General features: G+C 32.3%; 1 protein-coding gene across 1 annotated transcript in view; it reads right to left on the bottom strand.

Moving 5' to 3' along the window:
* Positions 1-19,740, bottom strand: part of CEP89 (centrosomal protein 89) — a 153,147-nt gene that overhangs the window by 129,768 nt on the left and 3,639 nt on the right. Inside the window, exons 3-5 of the mRNA XM_051979745.1 lie at positions 6,698-6,859; positions 5,482-5,674; positions 1,425-1,518 (exon numbers count right to left, since the gene is read on the bottom strand). Coding sequence (XP_051835705.1) covers positions 1,425-1,518; positions 5,482-5,674; positions 6,698-6,859 — 449 coding nt within the window. The remainder of the gene's footprint in view (positions 1-1,424; positions 1,519-5,481; positions 5,675-6,697; positions 6,860-19,740) is intronic.

The raw sequence follows: 19,740 nt of genomic DNA, 5'->3' as shown, positions 1-19,740 counted from the left end.
AAAAAGTAACTGCACAAATACAAGATGGAGAACAACATAGCAAGAAAGGAATACATGAGAAAATTCCTGGGGGTTTCAGTAAACTCTTAATTCAGTGATGTAAGGCAACTAGCAAAACTAATGTAATCTTGGACTGTTAATTAACAAATCCTGGGTTTCATGGATTTAAAAGTTTAAAAATGTATCTTTTTTGGAGAGGAACAAGAAATATTTTACAAGGGTATTATAAACTTCATTATCTGATTATATATGAAATAATTTGATTATGAAGGTAGGACTCAAAAATGTCATATTTTTTGTGAATTACCACAATTTCTGTTGATAAACTTTTCTGCATTATATGCTAGAAGTGAACTTCTTTCTCTATCTCTTCAAAAAAAATCATAACATTCTGTGAAATGATCCAATCTTCTGAAGAGCAATTTGGAATTACGGCTATCAAAGGGCTATCAGATTATGAATACCTTTTGATCCAGCAGTCTCATTATTGGAGACTGCTCACTATATAGTATCCTTAAAAGATCATAAAAGAGGAAAAAAGACCCACATGTGCAAAAAATTTTATAGCAACCCTTTTTGTGTGGCAAGGAACTGGAAACTGAATGAATGCCCATCATTTGGAGAATAGCTGAATAAATTATGGTATAGGAAAATAATAGAATATTATTGTTCTATAAGAAGAGTAGCCTGACTTCAGAAAAGCTGGGAAAGAATTATATGAACTGATGCTGAGTGAAGTGACCAGAACCAAGAGAACATTGTGTACAGCAACAAGAAGATTAGGTGATGATCAACTGTGATGCACTTAACTCTTCTCAACAATGTGGTGATTCAAGGCAACTCCAATAGAGTTGGGACAGAAAATACCATCCACATCCAGAGAGAGAACTTTGAAGCCTGAATATGGATCAAAGCATAGTATTTTCATCTCTTTTCTTTCCCATGGCTTTTTCCCTTTTGGTATGATTTTTCTTGCATAACATGACAAATATGGAAATATACTTAAAAGGATTGCATATATTTAACCTATATCAGATTACTTGTTATCTTTGGGAGAGGGAGGTAAAGGAAGGAGTGAAAAAATTTGAAACAAAAAATTTTACCAAAAAATGAATGTTGAAAACTATATAAGTATTTGGAAAAATAAAATACTATTGAAATTTCTTTAAAATTATAACATTCATACAACTTATTATCTAGAATACTAACTTTTAGTAATAGTAAAATTCCCAAAAAGAATATTATCCAAAAAATGCAACAGAATACAGAAACACACATTGCTAAACATTTTGAAAATACCTACTTTGCTTTTATATAGAGGTACTTAGGTGTAGTAAGACAAAAGGAAAAAAGATGTCATCCCTTTCAAGTACAATAACATTTTTTAGACTGGAATCTTTTACATTAAAAAAAAATTTTCTTACCTTTCATTTGCACTGACCCAACTTCCAAAATGGGGAATTCATCTTGTTCAGAAACAGGTTTAGTATAAGTTCTAAAAATCAGTGGTTCTGTGTCCTAGATTTAAAATGATAGCAAACAGAAATGACATGAATCTTTTGGACAAAATGTCATTCTTTGTCATGGCAACAAGGAAAATCGGCATATTAAATCTGTTGATAGGTCAATGCCCAATTTAATACTTCAATATCTAATGAATGTCAATTTTGTGCCTACTTCTAGGCTAAGCATTGTTAGTTTAAAAAAAGTTTGATAAAACCATTGCCTTCAAGAAGCTTTCAAGTTTACCATAAATATGAATTATACACATAAGTTTAAAAAATAGTATATTATGCCTCATTATCTATGACAAACCTATCCCAGATGTGGTTTTTTTTTTAAAGAAACTCTAACCAGAAAGCATATAGAAATTAAACAAGCATACCAGATGAAATGGAAGGTCATAAACATAATAGCATATGTCTTAAGCATGGTCTCTTTGATACATCAGAAAAATAGTTGAGAAATGTGATGACTATGTATTTAAAATCAGCCGGAGTCAGGAATTCAGGATAGGGGAAAATCGTCTATCTTTATTCTTAGTGGAGGGGAAGAAGGATCGAAGGTAAAAGGGAATCGGAGGTGAAAGGGGATCAGAGGTGAAGGGGGATTAGCAATGTGAGCAGCTGTGACAAGAAGCCAGACAACAGTCTCTCTTTCTGCTTCCCTCTCTGCTCCCCTTTCCATTCCCCTGCCTTCACCCACTAAAATCGTCATATCCTATACAACACATCAGGACTTGCACAAAGAGTGGGCAGGGGCCATTCTTTCTCCAAGCATATATATTAATAGAGTATGGTCCAATTACTATTTAGCCTCATGTGCTTGGGACCTCAGTGCATCAACCTGAGCCTCAGCCCATTACAGAGAAATAACATTGCTTTATGGCTATACCTTTGTTAGATGCCTAATCAAACTGTTAAAACATGTTCTAAGTAAATTTAATACTGTATATCAAAATGTAGATTCATATAGGAACAAATTAGGAAATATTCCTCCTATGCTGCTTATTCCATGTATCTAAATGCTGCGACTATATTACATTCTTACTTTTAACTTCTCTTCTTGTATTTTCATATTCTATCTTATATTACAAGATCTCTCCTATTACTCTATATACTGGGATAGAATCTTGTTTCTGTAGTAATTCATGGTAACTATTTTGGATTAAAAAGCTCATAATATCACTAGACCTTGTACTCTAGTATATTGTAGGTTTTCCATAAATATTTCTAAATAATTATTTGTTTTACAAGGGTTTAATAAAATCACACAAAGAGCAAACTCCACCAAGTGTACTTAAAATGAAATTAACCTTACTAACATGAATTGTATGAATCTTTTCTCTAACACATCTAAAATACAAAAGGAAATGCTTGTAAGTGATTATAAATCTTATCACTTTCTTGATAAGTTCAAATGTTCAGACATAATATTTGAAATGAATTTTGATAAAACACTTCACTATAGTCCAATAATAAGGACAAACAACTAGTAAATTAATTAGTATTTTATATACAATTCTATTGTCCAGAAGAGGTCTTCAGTTGGGATTATATATGAATCAAATATGAGGTCTTTATAATCAGTATAATTGTAACTTCAGTATCATTAGTGGCCCATAGCATTAATTCTTTAAGTAATGTTATCATTCTTAAATTTATTAGTACTAATAAGAAAATGAAAATGTGCTCACATTTCATGCATTTTGCATTTCAGAGCAAAAGATATAACCTCAGAAAATACTTTTCACATATTATAACTGTTTGACATCTTAGGCACCCATGTAGCATAGACGGTAAGAGTACTGCATCTGTACTGAAGAAGACCTGAGTTCAAATCTATCCTCAAACACTTCATAGCTGAGGATCTTGGACAAATTGCTTATCTCAGCCTCAGTTTCCTCATCTGAGAAAATGAGGATAATAATAACACTTGCTTATTCTGAGATTATCATTAGAATACAGTAAGATAATATCTATAAAGTACTTTTCAAACCTATTAGTGCAATATAAATGCTAGCTATCATCATCATCATTCAGGAAAACATGAAAAAATTTACATTAATCTGATACAAGGGAAATGAGTAGAACTAGGATTACACTGTACACAGTGACAATATTATACAATGTTTAACTGTGAATGATTTAGTTATTTTCAGTAAAACAATTATCTAAGACAATTCTGAAAGACTTAAGATGAAAAATGCTATCCATCTCTAGATAAAGCACTGATGGCAGTTTGAAGGCAGAGTAAAACATATTTTTTCCCCTTTCTTTACGTTTCCTGGTTTTTTTTAAAATGTGGAAATACATGGCACTCACCATGTATAACCTATATCAAATGGCTTGCCTTCTTAATGAGAGGCAAGTGGAGGAAAGGAGGGAGAGAATTTGGACTCAAAATTTTAAAATACGAATGATAAAAATTGTTTTTACATTTAACTGAAAAAATAAAGTTGTTTTTTTTTTTAAAACTATACACTAAAGAAATGATGACTAAAAATGATCAACACTCCTCATGTGATCACATTTAACAAGTGGGAGAGGCATTGTATTTCAAACAGATATCAAATAAGCACACACATAGGATATAATAAATCAAAGTTAAAGCCTAATTTCAAATTGATTTGAATATGTATTATAATCAACAAAAAGAAAGAGGAGAAAAAAAAATCTCCTATTCCATAAAAAAAAAAAAAAAAAAATTAAACTTTCTAAAGGCATAAGGCGTAATGGATATAAAAAAATACTAGAAAAAAACTTTTAAAATCACCAATACAAGAAATAATTTAAGCTTCAACTCCTAATAGCACACAAAAGGACAAATTTTTGCTATAGTATCTTAACTTATGGCTGAGAAACAGTGGCAATGCAACAGAAAATTTGATTTGGGTAACAAACAATAGTCCAATATTATTAACTTTATGTGGAAAACATGAATTAAAAAGAAAAGATAGGAATTAAATTAAAACAAGTATCATAGTGCAATGGAAAGAATACTGAATTTATAGTCACAGAAACTTATTTGAATCTGGGCTGGGCCACATAGTGTTGACATAAACCAATCAGGTCAATTAACTGTTCTGGGCCTCAATTTCATCCTTTTCATCTCTAAGTCCCTTTTGAGGATCAGAGAAGACAATATTTGTGAAGAATTTTGTTAACAATATAGTAATTATTGTATAACTATCAACTTTTATTATGATAATGATCCTAAAATTTTTCAAACATCTACTACAGAACAAGGCACTAATTATGGTAAATACAGTGATTCAAAAGTTTACTCTTCAGTCTTTGAAAGACTTAGGAAGAACTCTCAGTTAATTAATAGTTTTTATAACAATTACAAAAAACAGTTCCAAAAATAGCCTAAATGCCTTACACAAAGAAGACAGACTAAGACATATATGTGAATATGACAATACAGAATTACATATTCTTTAACAATGACAAATAATTCTAATGATTATATCAATACAATTAAGTTAATACAAATGCATACTTGAAGAAATAGTTTTGAAAAGTCTGAGTCAAAATTCAAAAGATGATCAAAAGATTGCAAACAATGATATGTAAAAATATTCTTTTGAATATAGCCCATATGAAAATTTGTTTTGTTCTACTACACGTTAATAACAAGGGTTTTTCTTCCTTTCTCCACCTTGGGAGGGAAGGAAAGAGAAGTAGGAAGGATAAGAGAATCTTTCTTTGAAAATAAAATTTAATTAGGAAAAATGGTTATGGATGGTAAAGTTTACAATAGAATTTGAGCTATTTAAAGTTTATGGTTGGATTTTTGCCAATAAACTAATTTATAATTCACATATTTATATGTAATTTGTATTATGTAATTTTTAAAAAGGAGGCAACTCATGCTGAAGAACAATTACTATTAATAGCAAAACATTAACAATTCTGAAAATAATTCACTACAAAAATGTTTCCAGGGTATAGAAAGTCTGTAATACTCAAAAAATACCTTGTTATTTCTGTTTGGAACAGCATAAACAGCATTCTCAAAATTGTTTTCTTTTTTCTGAGTACTGAGCTCAATATCTCTGTAATTGTCAGAGAGATATGTCTCAACTTCTTCATCTTCATCCTCACTGTAGCTTGACATTTTAAAAGCTGGTAAAGAATATTTTTTTTCCTTCCCATCTGGCCACTCTGGTCTATGAATGGAAATAAAGTATATACAGTATATAAAGAGTTAAAAATAAACTAATACTTCAAATGAAATACTTCAACTGCTAAAATGCAAAACACCCTGAGGAAACAGTTAATATTATAAGCATGTAAGAACATTCATATCTGTAAGAAAAAAAAATCTAAGTTTAATATGTTTTTAATAAACAATATAAAAATAATTCTCATATTTATTTTGAAATAATCTACAAAAATTTCAAATTTGGTCATGACCAACCATCAGCCAGAATTACTAACACATAAAAAAACTAAGCCCAAGAATATAAAGAAAGAAAAATTAAGGAAAATGATGAGATTTCTCCAAATTAAAATCATAACAGATCATAATAAAGATTGTTCTGTTTTTTCACATTAAACAAGAGTGCCATTTTCTTTACATTAAACAAGTGCCATGCATAAAAATTATTTAGTTTTCAGTGGAATATTAAAATCTTAAGAAAAATTCTATTTTTACTAGGTGAGTCAATCAGATGACAAATTCTTTTGACTGTCCTTCCCATGATAGTCCCAATTATTCCTTTCTCTGCATTCACATTACTGCTAACTTAGTTCAAACACTCTCTTTCATCTTTCAGCTGGACTATTACAATAGCTTCCTCCCATCTGTTTTCCTCTTTGGCCAGTGCTAAGCAACTGGGGTTACAACTGAACTTTGCACTATACATGTTGAATCCCCATATGAGAATATAAACTTCTCGATATATATCTGAAGCAACTGGCAAAGGCCCTTATGTGTAATTAGTGCATAATAAATGTTGAAGTAAATTGAGCTAACAAAAGAGCTCTACTTTGATCCAATATTTATTCAGCTATTTGGTAAAGCTCAATATTAGAGAGAGGAAAGGACCACCCTCTTTTCAACTGTTGTAATGAAAATTATAGTGTTAATATTTTCCACAATAAGCCTCTATCAAACCGTTTATCTCTAGCACTACCTGTTACATGAAACAACAACAATAACAACTACAAAAATAGAAATAAGAGGCTACCCAGGTCTTATCTCAGTTATAGTGGCATATGGTTCAATGATGCCACCATCTTCTTCCATGTATGTTGCATCACTTTCAGAATGTGACCGATATTTAGGCTGAGGAATAGCAAAAGTCCTTCCAGTTAATGTGGACACCAGGATGGCTGCAGCAAGGGCAGATCTAGATAAGATATAAATATAAAATATTAAACACTAACCTAATGAAGGTAGATTCTGAAGGCATACATTAGTACCTCAAACAAGCAAAAAATGATGATACATATATAACAGAAAGAGAATAATTATATATTTACATATATAATATTACCTTTGCAATATTGAAGCATTACTAATGGCAAAGATCAGTTGAAAATACATAAAAATATGAATATGATTAAAGAATCAATTTTTAAAATAGCTTTCTAAGTTTCTGACAAGATAGATATACTTTAGATAGTCTGGGGAAAAGTGTTTGCTTTTTTTATTTTGGTACAAATTACCTAAATCATTATTGTAAGATTTTTTCATTTGGATCTTCCATATCTCTATTTAATCTTTTTATCTTGGACTATTTAAGCATTATGAAGTTTCCAAGCTTTATAGTTGTTATTAAATAATGAAAAGAAGGAATTAGAGAGAACTTTGCCACGATTAACAGTGGCTATTTTGACAGTCCTACTCCATAATCTAAAACCTTAAAAAAACCAGCTTAATTAAAAAAATTTTTAAGATAACCTCAAAATATCAAAGGAAAATCATTGTTAAAAAAGGAACCAAAAAAAACCTTTTCTTTTCCAAAAAAAAAAAAAAATGCATTTTTAAAGTTATGTGATGAAAGAAATTTAAGATGACATAAGAAAAGAACAATTAATATTCATAATGCCCATAACAAATGAAGTTACACAAAAATTAGAACACAAGAAATAAAAGAAGATATGGCAGCAGTAAAGAGACAAACTAAGATGTTTATTTTTTTTAAAGGAGAATAAGATTAGATGATAATAACATTCAACAACATAAGATAACATAAACATTTTAAATGAGGGACAGAATTGTCCTACTAAACTTTCACCCATTTTTTATAGAGGCAGATGAACCATAAATATAGAAAATTTCATATACTATCAGATACAGTTAACATTAATTTTGCTTAACTGATTTTATTTCTCTTCTTTGATCCTAGGAATAACTCTCTAAGAAGGGTAGGCTTATTGGGAAATTAATGAGATTTTTTAAAAATATTGATTAAATAATTTTTTTTAAAGAAGTATCTTGTAAATGGTCAAAGGACATGAACAGACAATTCTCAGACGAAGAAATTAAAACTATTTATAGCCACATAAAAATATGTTCCAAATCATTATTAATCAGAGAAATGCAAATTAAGAAAACTCTGAGATACCATTACACACCTGTCAGATTGGCTAGAATGACAGGGAAAGACAATGCAGAATGTTGGAGGGGATGTGGGAAAACAGGGACACTGATACACTGTTGGTGGAATTGTGAACACATCCAGCCATTCTGGAGAGCAATTTGGAACTATGCTCAAAAAGTTATCAAACTGTGCATACCCTTTGATCCAGCAGTGTTTCTACTGGGCTTATACCCCAACGAGATACTAAAGAATGTTTGTGGCAGCCCTGTTTGTAGTGGCTAGAAGCTGGAAAATGAATGGATGCCCATCAATTGGAGAATGGTTGAGTAAATTGTGGTATATGAATGTTATGGAATATTATTCTGTTCTGTAAGAAATGACCAGCAGGATGAATACAGAGAGAGGACTGGCGGGACTTACATGAACTGATGCTAAGTGAAATGAGCAGAACCAGGAGATCATTATATACCTCAACAATGATACTGTTTGAGGATGTATTCTGATGGAAGTGGATCTCTTCGATAAAGAGAGCTAATTCAGTTTCAAGTGATCAAGGATGGACAGAAGCAACTACACCCAAAGAAAGAACACGGGGAAATGAATATAAACTGCTTGCATTTTTGTTTTTCTTCCCAGGTTATTTATACCTTCTGAATCCAATTCTCCCTGTGCAACAAGAGAACTGTTCGGTTCTGCACACATATATTGTATCTAGGATATACTGTAACCTATTTAACATGTAAAGGAGTGCTTGCCATCTGGGGAGGGGGTGGAGGGAAGAGGAGAAAAATCAGAACAGAAGTGAGTGTAGGGGATAATGCTGTAAAAAATTACCCTGGCATGGGTTCTGTCAATAAAAAGTTAAAAAAAAAAAGTATCCTGATGAGTCCTTTTTGTAGTAGCAAGGAAAAGGAAACTGAGAGGATGCCCATCAGTTGGAGAATGTCTGAATAAGTTATGTTATATGAATGTTAAGGAATATTATTGTTCCATAAGAAACAATCAGCAGGATGATTTCAGAAAGGCTTGGAGAGATTTGCATGAATTGATGCTTAAGCAAAGTGAGTAGAACCAACAGGGCATTGTTCACAGCAATAACAAGAATATCTGATGATCAATTCTGATGGATTTGGCTCTTTTCAACAATTAGGTAATTCAGGCCTATTCCAACAGACTTGTGATAGAGTGAGCCATTTGCATCCAGAAAAAGGACTATGGGGATTAAATGTGAATCATAACAGTATTTTCACACTTTTTTGTTATTTGCTTGCTTTTTGTTTTTTCTGTTTTTTTTTTCCTTTTTGATCTGATTTTTCTTGTACACATGATAATTGTGGAAATATGTAAAGAAGAACTACATATATTTAACATATATTGGATTACTTACTATCTGAGGAGAAGGGGGAAGAAAGGTGGGAAAAAAATTTGGAACAAAGTTTTACAAGAGTAAAAGCTGAAAACTATCTTTTTATATATTTTAAAAATAAAAAAGCTATTATTAAAAAAAATAGAAATACTCTACTGAAAGAAAAAAATGACAGAAGCAAAGTAAGATTTAAACTTAGTTCAACCAGAAGAAAACTTGATAAATGTTAAAAACTAAGAAACTACTGTTGAATATTTAAAACTAGATATTGCATAAGCAACTTAAGATTCAACACGTCCAAAACAGAACATTATCTTTCCTCCAATCTTCCCCTTTACTAAAATCTTTTTTTAATTTAGTATTTTATATTTCCCCAATTACATGTAAAAACAATTTTAACATATTTGTTTTGAAAATTTTAAGTTCCAAATTCCCTGCCTCCCTCTCCATTTCCTCATTGAGAAGATAAGCAATTTAATATGTTATACATGTGTAGGCATGAAAAACATTTCCATATCATTCATGTTATAAAAGAAAACATAAACAAATAAAATAAACAAGAAAAATAAATTAAGTTTTTAAAAGTATGCTTCTATCTGTATTCAGACCCCATCAGTTCTTTTCTGAGAAAGAGTAGCATTTTTCTTCATAAATTCTTCAGAGTTGTCTTGGATAATTGTATTGCTGGGAATAGGTAAATAATTAACAACTTATCATGTTACAATAAACTCTTGGTTGTCCTCATTTCACTTTTTATTAATTCATATTAAGTCTTTTCAAGTTTTTCTAAGAGCATACTGTTCATCATTTCTTTCAGTATACTATTATACTCTATATATACTCTATCATAATCATACACCAGTTTGTTTAGCCATTCCCCATTTGATGAGCATCCCTTCAATTTCCACTTTGTCACCACTAAAATATTTTCTATAAATATTTTTGTATATATAGGTCTTTTTCCTTTTTGTTTTTTATTTCTTTGGGGAAATCTTAGTTGTAGTATGACTAGATCAAAGTACATGCATGGTTTTATAGCCGTTGGATCTAGTTCCAAATTACTCTACATAATAGTTAAATCAGTTCACAACTCTACCAACAGGAGTATTGCATTAGTGTCTCAATTTTCTTATATCCCCCACTAATATCATTTTCTTTTTCCTTCCTATTAACCAATCTAAAAGGTATGAAGTAATACCTTAGAATTATTTTAATTTGTATTTCTCCAATCAATAGTGATTTTTTTTTCATATGGCTACAAATAGTTTTGACTACTTTATTTGAAAACTAACTGTTCATATCTTTTGACCATTTATCAACTGGGGAATGGCTCTTGTTTTTATAAATCTAAGTCAATTCTCTATACATTTGCAAAATAAGGCTCTTATCAGAGAAATTTCTCAAATTTTTTTTCATAGTTATGATTGCTAACTGTATTTCCCTCTATCCTATTTCCTCCATGTTTATTCTATTCTCTCTCCCCTTTCACCATGTCCCCTCTTAAAAATGTTTTGCTCCTAAATTTTATCTCTTCCTATCAGCTTCACCCACACTCTTCTTTTATTCCTTTCCCATCCTATTTTCATGTAGGGTAAGATAGATTTATAGACCCAAATTTTTCTCTCTTTGCACCAATTCCAATGAGAGGATGGTTCACCACCTCTCCTTTGTTCTGCTACACTGTAAAAGCTCTTTCTTGCCTCTTTTATATGACACAATTCACCCCATTATACCTTTCCTTTCCCTTTTCTTCCAGTATATTCCTCTTTCTCACCCCTTAATTTTATCTTTTTTTAGATATCATCTTTTCATATTCAACTCCCACCTGTACCCTCTACATATACTCCTAATTGTCTTAAAAATTAAAAAGTTCTTACAAGTTATAAGAATCATCTTCCCACATAAGAATGTAAACAGTTTAGCCTTATTAAGGCGACCATAGGAAAAAAGCATTTCAGGTACAGGAGTGAAAAAAGGCACCAAGATAGAAAAAGATGAGATATATAAAGGAGACTATAAGTAGTATAGAGTTTAAGGAGATAAGGTTAGAAATATAGGGCAACCAGATTGCAGAGGGTCCTGAATCCCAAGCTAAGTACTTGGAACTTGAATTCTAAATACAGAATCAATAAATTTGATTTCTAAGTGAATTTACCTACAAAGGTAAAAAGGGGGGAAAATATACTAACTAGCCAACAAATCTGTTTCAGGTCATTTGGCAGTTACATTTCTTAATATAAAATTAATAAATTAGTATTTTCATTCATCAGTTGTCTTCAATTCAACATGCACCTATTTGATATTTTTTGGGTGAAAACTACAAAGGATGAAAAACAACACTACCTTTGTCTTAAAGGAACTTATAATCTTCCAGGAGGAAAGAGACATACCATTAGCAAGCAGAACCTGTGATTTCTTTGGTACAAGTACTCCCAATGTCTCAAACCATTTATAGAATTATTCAGAGAAGCAACAGAAAGTCTGGCAAATTTTAAATGCCTTGTCCATGGTCATATGACCAGTTAGTAGAGAGGCAAGATTCAAAAGGAATTAGTCTTCCTAACTCCAAGCCTAAAACTCTGCATACCATTCTATGCTAATTCCTAGTAAAAATTAGACACACACACACACACACACACACACACACACACATGCTATGTATATTGTAAGTACACTGGAATCCATATGAGAAGCCAGAGAAAAATGAGATTTCAGTATGGAAGAAATGAAAGCTTCACAAAAGAAGTAATTAGCTAAGCTTTGAAGGAAAGAAGAATTTCAACAAGGAGAAATGCAGGGAGGACATTCTAGAAAGAAACAATAGGAGGTATAAAGATAGAAGAGAGCAGAACAAGATTTGGGGATGGCTAGTAATCTAGTTTGACTGACAATTATGTCATGAATTTATGTGAAATAAGACTGGACATAGATTGGACTGAAGTTGAAAGGTACCTCAAAAAGTATTTTAAAAGTTGTTGTTAATCATTCAACCATAATCTAATCACTCCTATGGAAACAGACAAACATCAATTTTGAACTGGAACTAGCATTAATTTATCTGTGAGACACTGTTCAAAGCTTAAGACCAGATATAGGCTTATTGAATATATATATAAATTGATCAAGGATGGACAGAAGCAGCTACACCCAAAGAAAGAACACGGGGAAATGAATATAAACTGCTTACATTTTTGTTTTTCTTCCGGTTATTTATACCTTCTGAATCCAATTCTCCCTGTGCAACAAGAAAACTGTTCGGTTCTGCACACATATATTGTATCTAGGATATACTGTAACCTATTTAACATGTAAAGGACTGCTTGCCATCTGGGGGAGGGGGTAGAGGAAGGGAGGGGAAAAATCGGAACAGAAGTGAGTGCAAGGGATAATGCTGTAAAAAGTTATCCTGGCATGGATTCTGTCAATAAAAAGTTACTTAAAAAAAAAAAAAAAGAATATATATGTAAACACAAATATATTCATGCTTAACTGTAGCCTGCTTGGAGGAGGTGGGAGGAAAAGGAGGAAAAAAGAATAAAGTAAAAAAAATTACAGCAGAGGATAAAAAGAAAGAAAAAATGGACAATTTGGAATACAATATTTTATTATTATAAATGCTTTCTTGAAAAGGAAATTTATCATTACATATATTGAATCTTCTTATATGTTCTACTGTGAACATCATATTTTTTTTGTCATTTTCTGTTTTCTTTTTTTTCCTTTCTCTTATCTATTTAAGTTTTAAAATAAACAGGAAAAAAACAACCAAAAATCGACATATTTGATATTAAGCCTAAATGGATAGTTCAACAACATGAACATGCTTCTTATATCTTTATCGTCATACTAATTGCAATAACATAGTTACTCTTGCAGAGGATTCTAAGCAGAAAGTTTTTTTAATCAAATGTTTAATATAATAATGCTTCAATATATTTCCTAAATAGCTGTTGACATAATTAAAATGATAAAATGACATATGCATATTTTAGCACTGCATTCACTTTAAATTCTAAGAAGTGTAGACTAATCATAAAATTCTGGTGATGTGAAATTCAGGTTTCCTTTTTTTTAAGATAATAGTATATATTGTCTTTAGTTTCTCCAAAGTTATATTTACTTGTATAAATGTAAGTAAAATTAAAAGTACAAGTATAGAAATTATGCCTTTATAGAAAATAATTCTGAGGTGGTATATAAATAGTTGGATGTAGAGGGCTGAAACTCCAACAAGATATGCTTGAATCAGACAACTGAGCACTTAAAGCTAATTACCTATCCAATGTGAGACAAAAACTCTATTAGCATATATTTGGATAAATGGCTCTTCTCACTTTTAGTGCGGGTGATGAATGTTTGGTATTAAGATAATCATAGGCAAGAATTGGAGGGTGGGGAGACAGAGAGAGGCCAGAGGCACTTGGCAACAGGATGAGGAGGAAAGAAGTTGGTAACTCTGGACTCCAGAATCCAGGATACATCTTTGGCAAGTCTCATGGCAGTTTGCCTGCCTCCTTCACTTCTCCCCCTAAAGACAAAGGACTTTAATTTATCCTGATTCTGACTGACCCCGAGGCCCTCCAGGGAGCTACAGTAGAATATTTAAAAGAATCAGAACTTTTAACTGGGGGCAGTCAGATGGTATGGTAGGCAAATTATTGGCCCTGGAGTCAGGAGGACATGAGTTCAAATCCAGATTCATATCCTTAGTAGCTGTGTGACCCTGGGCAAGTCATTTAATCCCAATTGCCTTGCCAAAAAAAAAAAAAAAACAGCAAAAAAAGATTTTTTTCCATTCTAAGGGTAAAAAAAGTAAAATTAATATAATGTAATGAGAAAAATTCTATAATAATTCTCAGCTGTTAATCTCTGTCCCCATTCCATTATTCCTTCCATGCACAACCTAATCCCTACAACATTCTACTCTAAAACTATCCCAACTCCCTCCAATATTTTCTCCATAATGCCAGCTACATAGGTGATAAACTTGCTTTCATCCTAAACCTTTTTCTTTCTGATTAATTTTATCTACTTGTATTTACTGAAACTTAGTTCTTTCCTAATGACACAGATTCCCTCCTTACCCTTTCCAGTGCTGGTTATGCTTTTGCCCATTTATCTTTGTATATTCATACTTGAACTGGTCAAGATGAGAAAATTAGAATATTCCTTGTTCCCCATAGGCACTTCCAAGTTTTCCCTCTATCACTATCACTCAGTTACCTCTGTTTATTTGAAATTCAACAAATATATATTTATCATCTGATCAAGAGTCTTGTATTTATTATCTACAGACTTCAAGGACAATCTTTTTCTTTTCCCAATAAATTCAGTGCCTAATATATTGATAACTTAAACAATCTAATCTTCTGATTTTACTCTGTTCCCATGACTCCATTCTTCTACCTTACCACAATTAACCAGAGATATATTCTTGTGATCTTGCCATCAGCCGTAAATGTTCATCTTCCATGTTCATGAATTTTGCAAATCTTTTATCTCATCCTTTATCTGTATTTATCCCACCTCTCCCTCTGCTGTGGAACCTTTAGCCTTTGTTCTTCAACCTCATGGAGACCTCTAATCCCTTCACCATTCAGTTCCTTCTTAGATCATGACTCTTGCACTAGAAACATTCGCTTCCTTTCTCCATGTCAACCCTTTGTTGAACGCATTCAACTTTATACTTTTCTATTCTTGCTCTTTTATCCTAATGGATATCTTCCCCTGCCAAACATCAACCTTGGATGACTCCCACTATTCTATGCTTTCATTCCTACTCATATGCTGCTAAATGAAGCTAGGGAAAAATCACAAAGCCATGCTGAAGGGGTCACTACAAATTTTTACTTTATAATCTTAACAAGACAATCTTTTCCTGCCTCTCTAATGAATTATTCCACTTACCATAGCGACTTTTCATTTTATTATTTTTTAAAAATGGAATAGAAAAAAAGAAAACAAAACAGAACATTGTGATGTGCCCAACAGAATATCAGGGAGGATTCAAAATATGTAACAATAAATTACCAATTCAAGAAAGGCTACATAATGGTTAAAAAATATATATATATATCCATGAGTGTCCATCTAATTTTCTTTGCTTCCATCTAATTTTCTTTGCTTCCTTTTAGGCTGTTCTTTTGTTCTCTGCTGCACACTTTTTTTATTTTATTCTTTTTTTTCCCTCTTTCATTCCCCCCATATCCCCCAAGCAGACTATAGTTAAGTACAGATATATTTATATGTACATACATAAATATATACACACATGTACACCCCCCATATAAAACATGCATATATATATATATATATATATATATATATATATACACACATACATTCACTTACCCACAAACCCAAACACATATACATATATCTATATTCCAATATACATAGAGCAACATGCATACATATTAACATATACTCAATAAACATGCATCTAAAACAATATTAGTATGACTAACATGTAGATTTCTCGATTCAGTTTTTAGCTTTGACTTTGTCTAAGATCAATGATTACTAGCCATTTTTTCCCCTAATAATTTCTACTCCTGATCCTTGTTTTAGTGTTTGTATATATCTCTTCTTTCCTATCTCTACTAACTCTTCTGCTTTAATTCAGCTCTTTAACTTGCCTTGCTATTATTTAACTTCCCTCCACCCATGGATCCCTCCTTTATTTTCTTCCCCCACCTTTTGTTGCTCCTTCTGTCATTCCCTGCTCCCTTATCATTTTATAGATTTTAGAGGGTGCTATTCCCTTCAGGGTATACATGTAGTGTTACCTATTTAATCTATTACCGATGTGAGGAAGTTTTTAGAATTACTAGCCCTCCTCCCCCATCTTATGCCTCTATATCTATTTTTGCTCTGCTTCTCATATTTCATTTCAGTAGTTTTCATTTGTAAAAATACTATTTTTACTTTTTGCTAGGTAGTTTTGCTTTTAAGAGTTACATCATATTCAACTCTGCCCCAATATTTCTTTTAATTTCTTTACTGATGTCAATCTTAAACATTTCCATTTCCATGTAAAAAAATAAACAACTTGTCCATGTTAAGTTCCTTGAAAATGATCTTTGATATTGGCTCTTATATGTTAAATTTTCTATTGAGTTTGGGTTTGGTTGAAAAAAGTGCTGAAAATATGCAAGTTTGTTGAATATCCATTTTTTTTTTCATTCAATATTATGGATAATTTTGCAGGATAGGATAGTTCTTTTGATTGTTGATATGATTCCAGGACCTGTGGTCTTTAATTGTGGCTGCTAAATTCTGTATGATTCTAATTGTAGCTCCAATACATTTGGATTGTGTTTTTTTCTTGTTTGTTGCAAAATTTTCTCTTTGATCTGGGGGTTTCAAAACTTGACAATAATATTCCTATGTGTTTTCCACAAAATATCACTTTGAGGAGGTACTTGGTGGTTTTTTCTATTTCTACTTTTTTCTCATGTTCTATCACTCCGAGACAATTTTCTTAAGTTATTTCTTGCATTATTGTATCAAAGTTTGTTTTTTGGTCACAGGTTTCAGGTAGGCCAATTATCCTTATATTTTCACTTTTTGATCTGTTCTCCAGATCTGTTGTTTTTCTTATACATAAAATGTTTCGCATTCTATTCTATTTTTTTCATTCTTTATATTGTTTTCTTATTTCTTAGTCTCTGATAACTTCACTGGCTTCCCCTTGCCTAATTCTAATTTCCAAAGAATTATTTTCATCTTTAAGACTCTGTATCTCCTTTTCTAGTTAACTTTTTTCAGCAGTGTTTCTACTGAACCTAAGGGAAAAGAATCCTACATGTGCATGCATGGATTTTGTGGCAGGCCTTTTTATAGTGGCAAGGTGTTATGAGCCAGAATTTGAAACAAGGTGTTAACTCACGAGAGTTGATAGAAACAATGCTTAGGTAATTGGTTCACACATTAGAGCTCACACCTTTAAGAGAGTTTGCCTTAGAGTTCATACATTAGAGTTCACAAGTCCCGGAGTTTCAGAAGTTACACCTCCCATAATCCCACTCTTGGAGGAGGAGTCAACCTTTGAGTTTACACCTCTAAAAGAGCATAAAAAGGAGCTGAATCAGTGAAGTCAGTCAGTTGAGGGGATTGAGAAGCCAGGAGTTAGAGATGAGCTAGAGGCAGAAGCTGGCAAAGGCAAAAGACTAGCAACAAGAGCTCTCGGAACCAAAGAAAGCTAACTAATCTATTTTGGAAGAGACAATAAAGAACTACTTTAACAGCTGGCTGCATTTGAGGTAATTATTACACTGAACTGAAACTAAGGCTGCTTCCCCAAGAAACCTGCTCCCAGAGAACCATCATATTTTAGAAGAGAACACTACAGCAAGGAAGTGGAAACTGAGTGGATACCCATCAGTTGGAGAATGACTGAATAAGTTATGGTATATTAATGTTATAGAATATTATTGTTCTATAAGAAATGATCAACATGGAGAGCAAGGTGGTACAGTGGATAGTACCAGCCCTGAAGTCAAGAGGATCTGAGTTCAAATCTGCTCTCAGACACTTAACGCTTCCTAGCTGTGTGACCCTAGACAAGCCACTTAACCCCAATTGCCTTAGCAAAAAAAAAAAAAAAGAAAAGAAAGAAAGAAAGAAAAGAAAAAAGAAAAGAAATGATCAGCAGGGTGAGTTCAGAGAAGTCTGGAGAGACTTACATGAACTGATACAAAGTGAAGTAAATAGAACCAAGAAAACATTGTACAAGGCAACAAGATTATGTAATGATCTATATTGTATTTTACATATTTAACATGTATTAGTCTACCTGCCATATAGGAGAGAGGGTGGGGGGAAGGAGGGGAAAAACTGGAACAGAAAGTTTTGTAAGGGCCAATTATCTTGTAAATAAAAAGCTATAAACAAAAAAAGATTATGTGATGATCAACTGTAGTGGACTTGGTTTCTTTTCAACAATGAGGTGATACAAGGCAATTCCAATAGATCTGTGATGGAAAGAGCCATCTATATCCAGAGAGAACTATGGAGACTGAATATGAATGAAAGCATAGTTATTTTCACTTATGTTGTCATTGTTGTTATTTGTTTACTTGATTTTTTTTCTTTTTCTTTTCCCCAGCTTCTGATCTGATTTTTTTTGTGCAACATGGCAAATGTGAAAATAAACTTACAAGAATTGGATCACTTGTTTTCTAGGGAAAGAAAAGGAGGGAAGGAGAAAAATTTGAAACACAAGATTTTGCAAGGGTAAATGTTGAAAATTATCTTTGCATGTATTTTGAAAAATAAAAAGCTATTATTAAAAAAGAAAAAAGAGGAGAAAAAAAATCCCTTTACTTTTGTCTCATGTGAAAAGGGGATCATTTTCTTTGCCAATCCTGTTTCAACCTCTCTGGTAGATGGTCCCCTCCATCATCCCTATTCTTTCTAATTTTCAATCTTTCCCTATTGGTTGCTTCCCTGCTGCCTCAATATATACTATTATCTCTTCCATACTCAAAGATCCTCTCTTCATCTGTCCATCCCTGCTAGCGTCTGTACTCTCTCTCTCCTCCTTTTCAAAGCTAAAGTCCTTGAGAAGGCTATCTACAATTGATGTTATGACTCTCTGTGTCTGAGTCCAAACTTATCATTCATCTGAAACTGCTCTCTCTAAAGTTACTTTTAATGATCTTTTGTTTTGTTTTTTGAGGCAATCAGGTTAAGTGACTTGTCCAAAGTCACATAGCTAGTAAGTGCTAAGTGTCTGAAGCCAGATCCCCCTGATTCTAGGGCTGGTACTATTATCTTCTGGGCCACCTAATTGCCCCTTAATGAACTCTTAATCACCACTTTTAATTGTCTTTTCTTAATCTTAATCCTATTGACTTCTCTAGAGCCTTTGTCATTATATATTATCCTCTTGTCTTGATATTCCCTGGAGTTTTGTGACACCAGGTCTTTCTCCATTCTCAACTTTCTCAGTCTCCTTTGCTAGATAATTACTCAGGTAATGCTGTCTAAGCAGGCATATCCTCCAAAATTCCAATCATTTTGGTTCTCTTCTCTTCTTCCTCTAAATTATTCTGCTTGGTGATCAAAGCAGTTCCAATGGATTTAGTTATCATCTCTATGCTAATTATTCTTAGAACTATTCAGCTCTAACTCTAGGTTCATTTGCAACTGGATACCTCAAATGAAAGTTCTCATAAACATCTTAAACTCAATGTCTCCAAAACTGAACCCATTATCTTTTCCTTCCAATCTCTACCCTCTTCCTAACTTGCTTATTACTGTCAAGGACACTGCATCTCTTCAGTTACCCAGGCTCACAATGTAGGTATCATCT

The sequence above is a fragment of the Antechinus flavipes genome, chromosome 2 (genome assembly GCF_016432865.1).
Source record: "Antechinus flavipes isolate AdamAnt ecotype Samford, QLD, Australia chromosome 2, AdamAnt_v2, whole genome shotgun sequence".
Classification (NCBI taxonomy): Eukaryota; Metazoa; Chordata; class Mammalia; order Dasyuromorphia; family Dasyuridae; genus Antechinus; species Antechinus flavipes.
The sequence above is the reverse complement of the archived record's forward strand: the minus strand, read 5'-3'. Positions and strand labels throughout refer to the sequence as shown.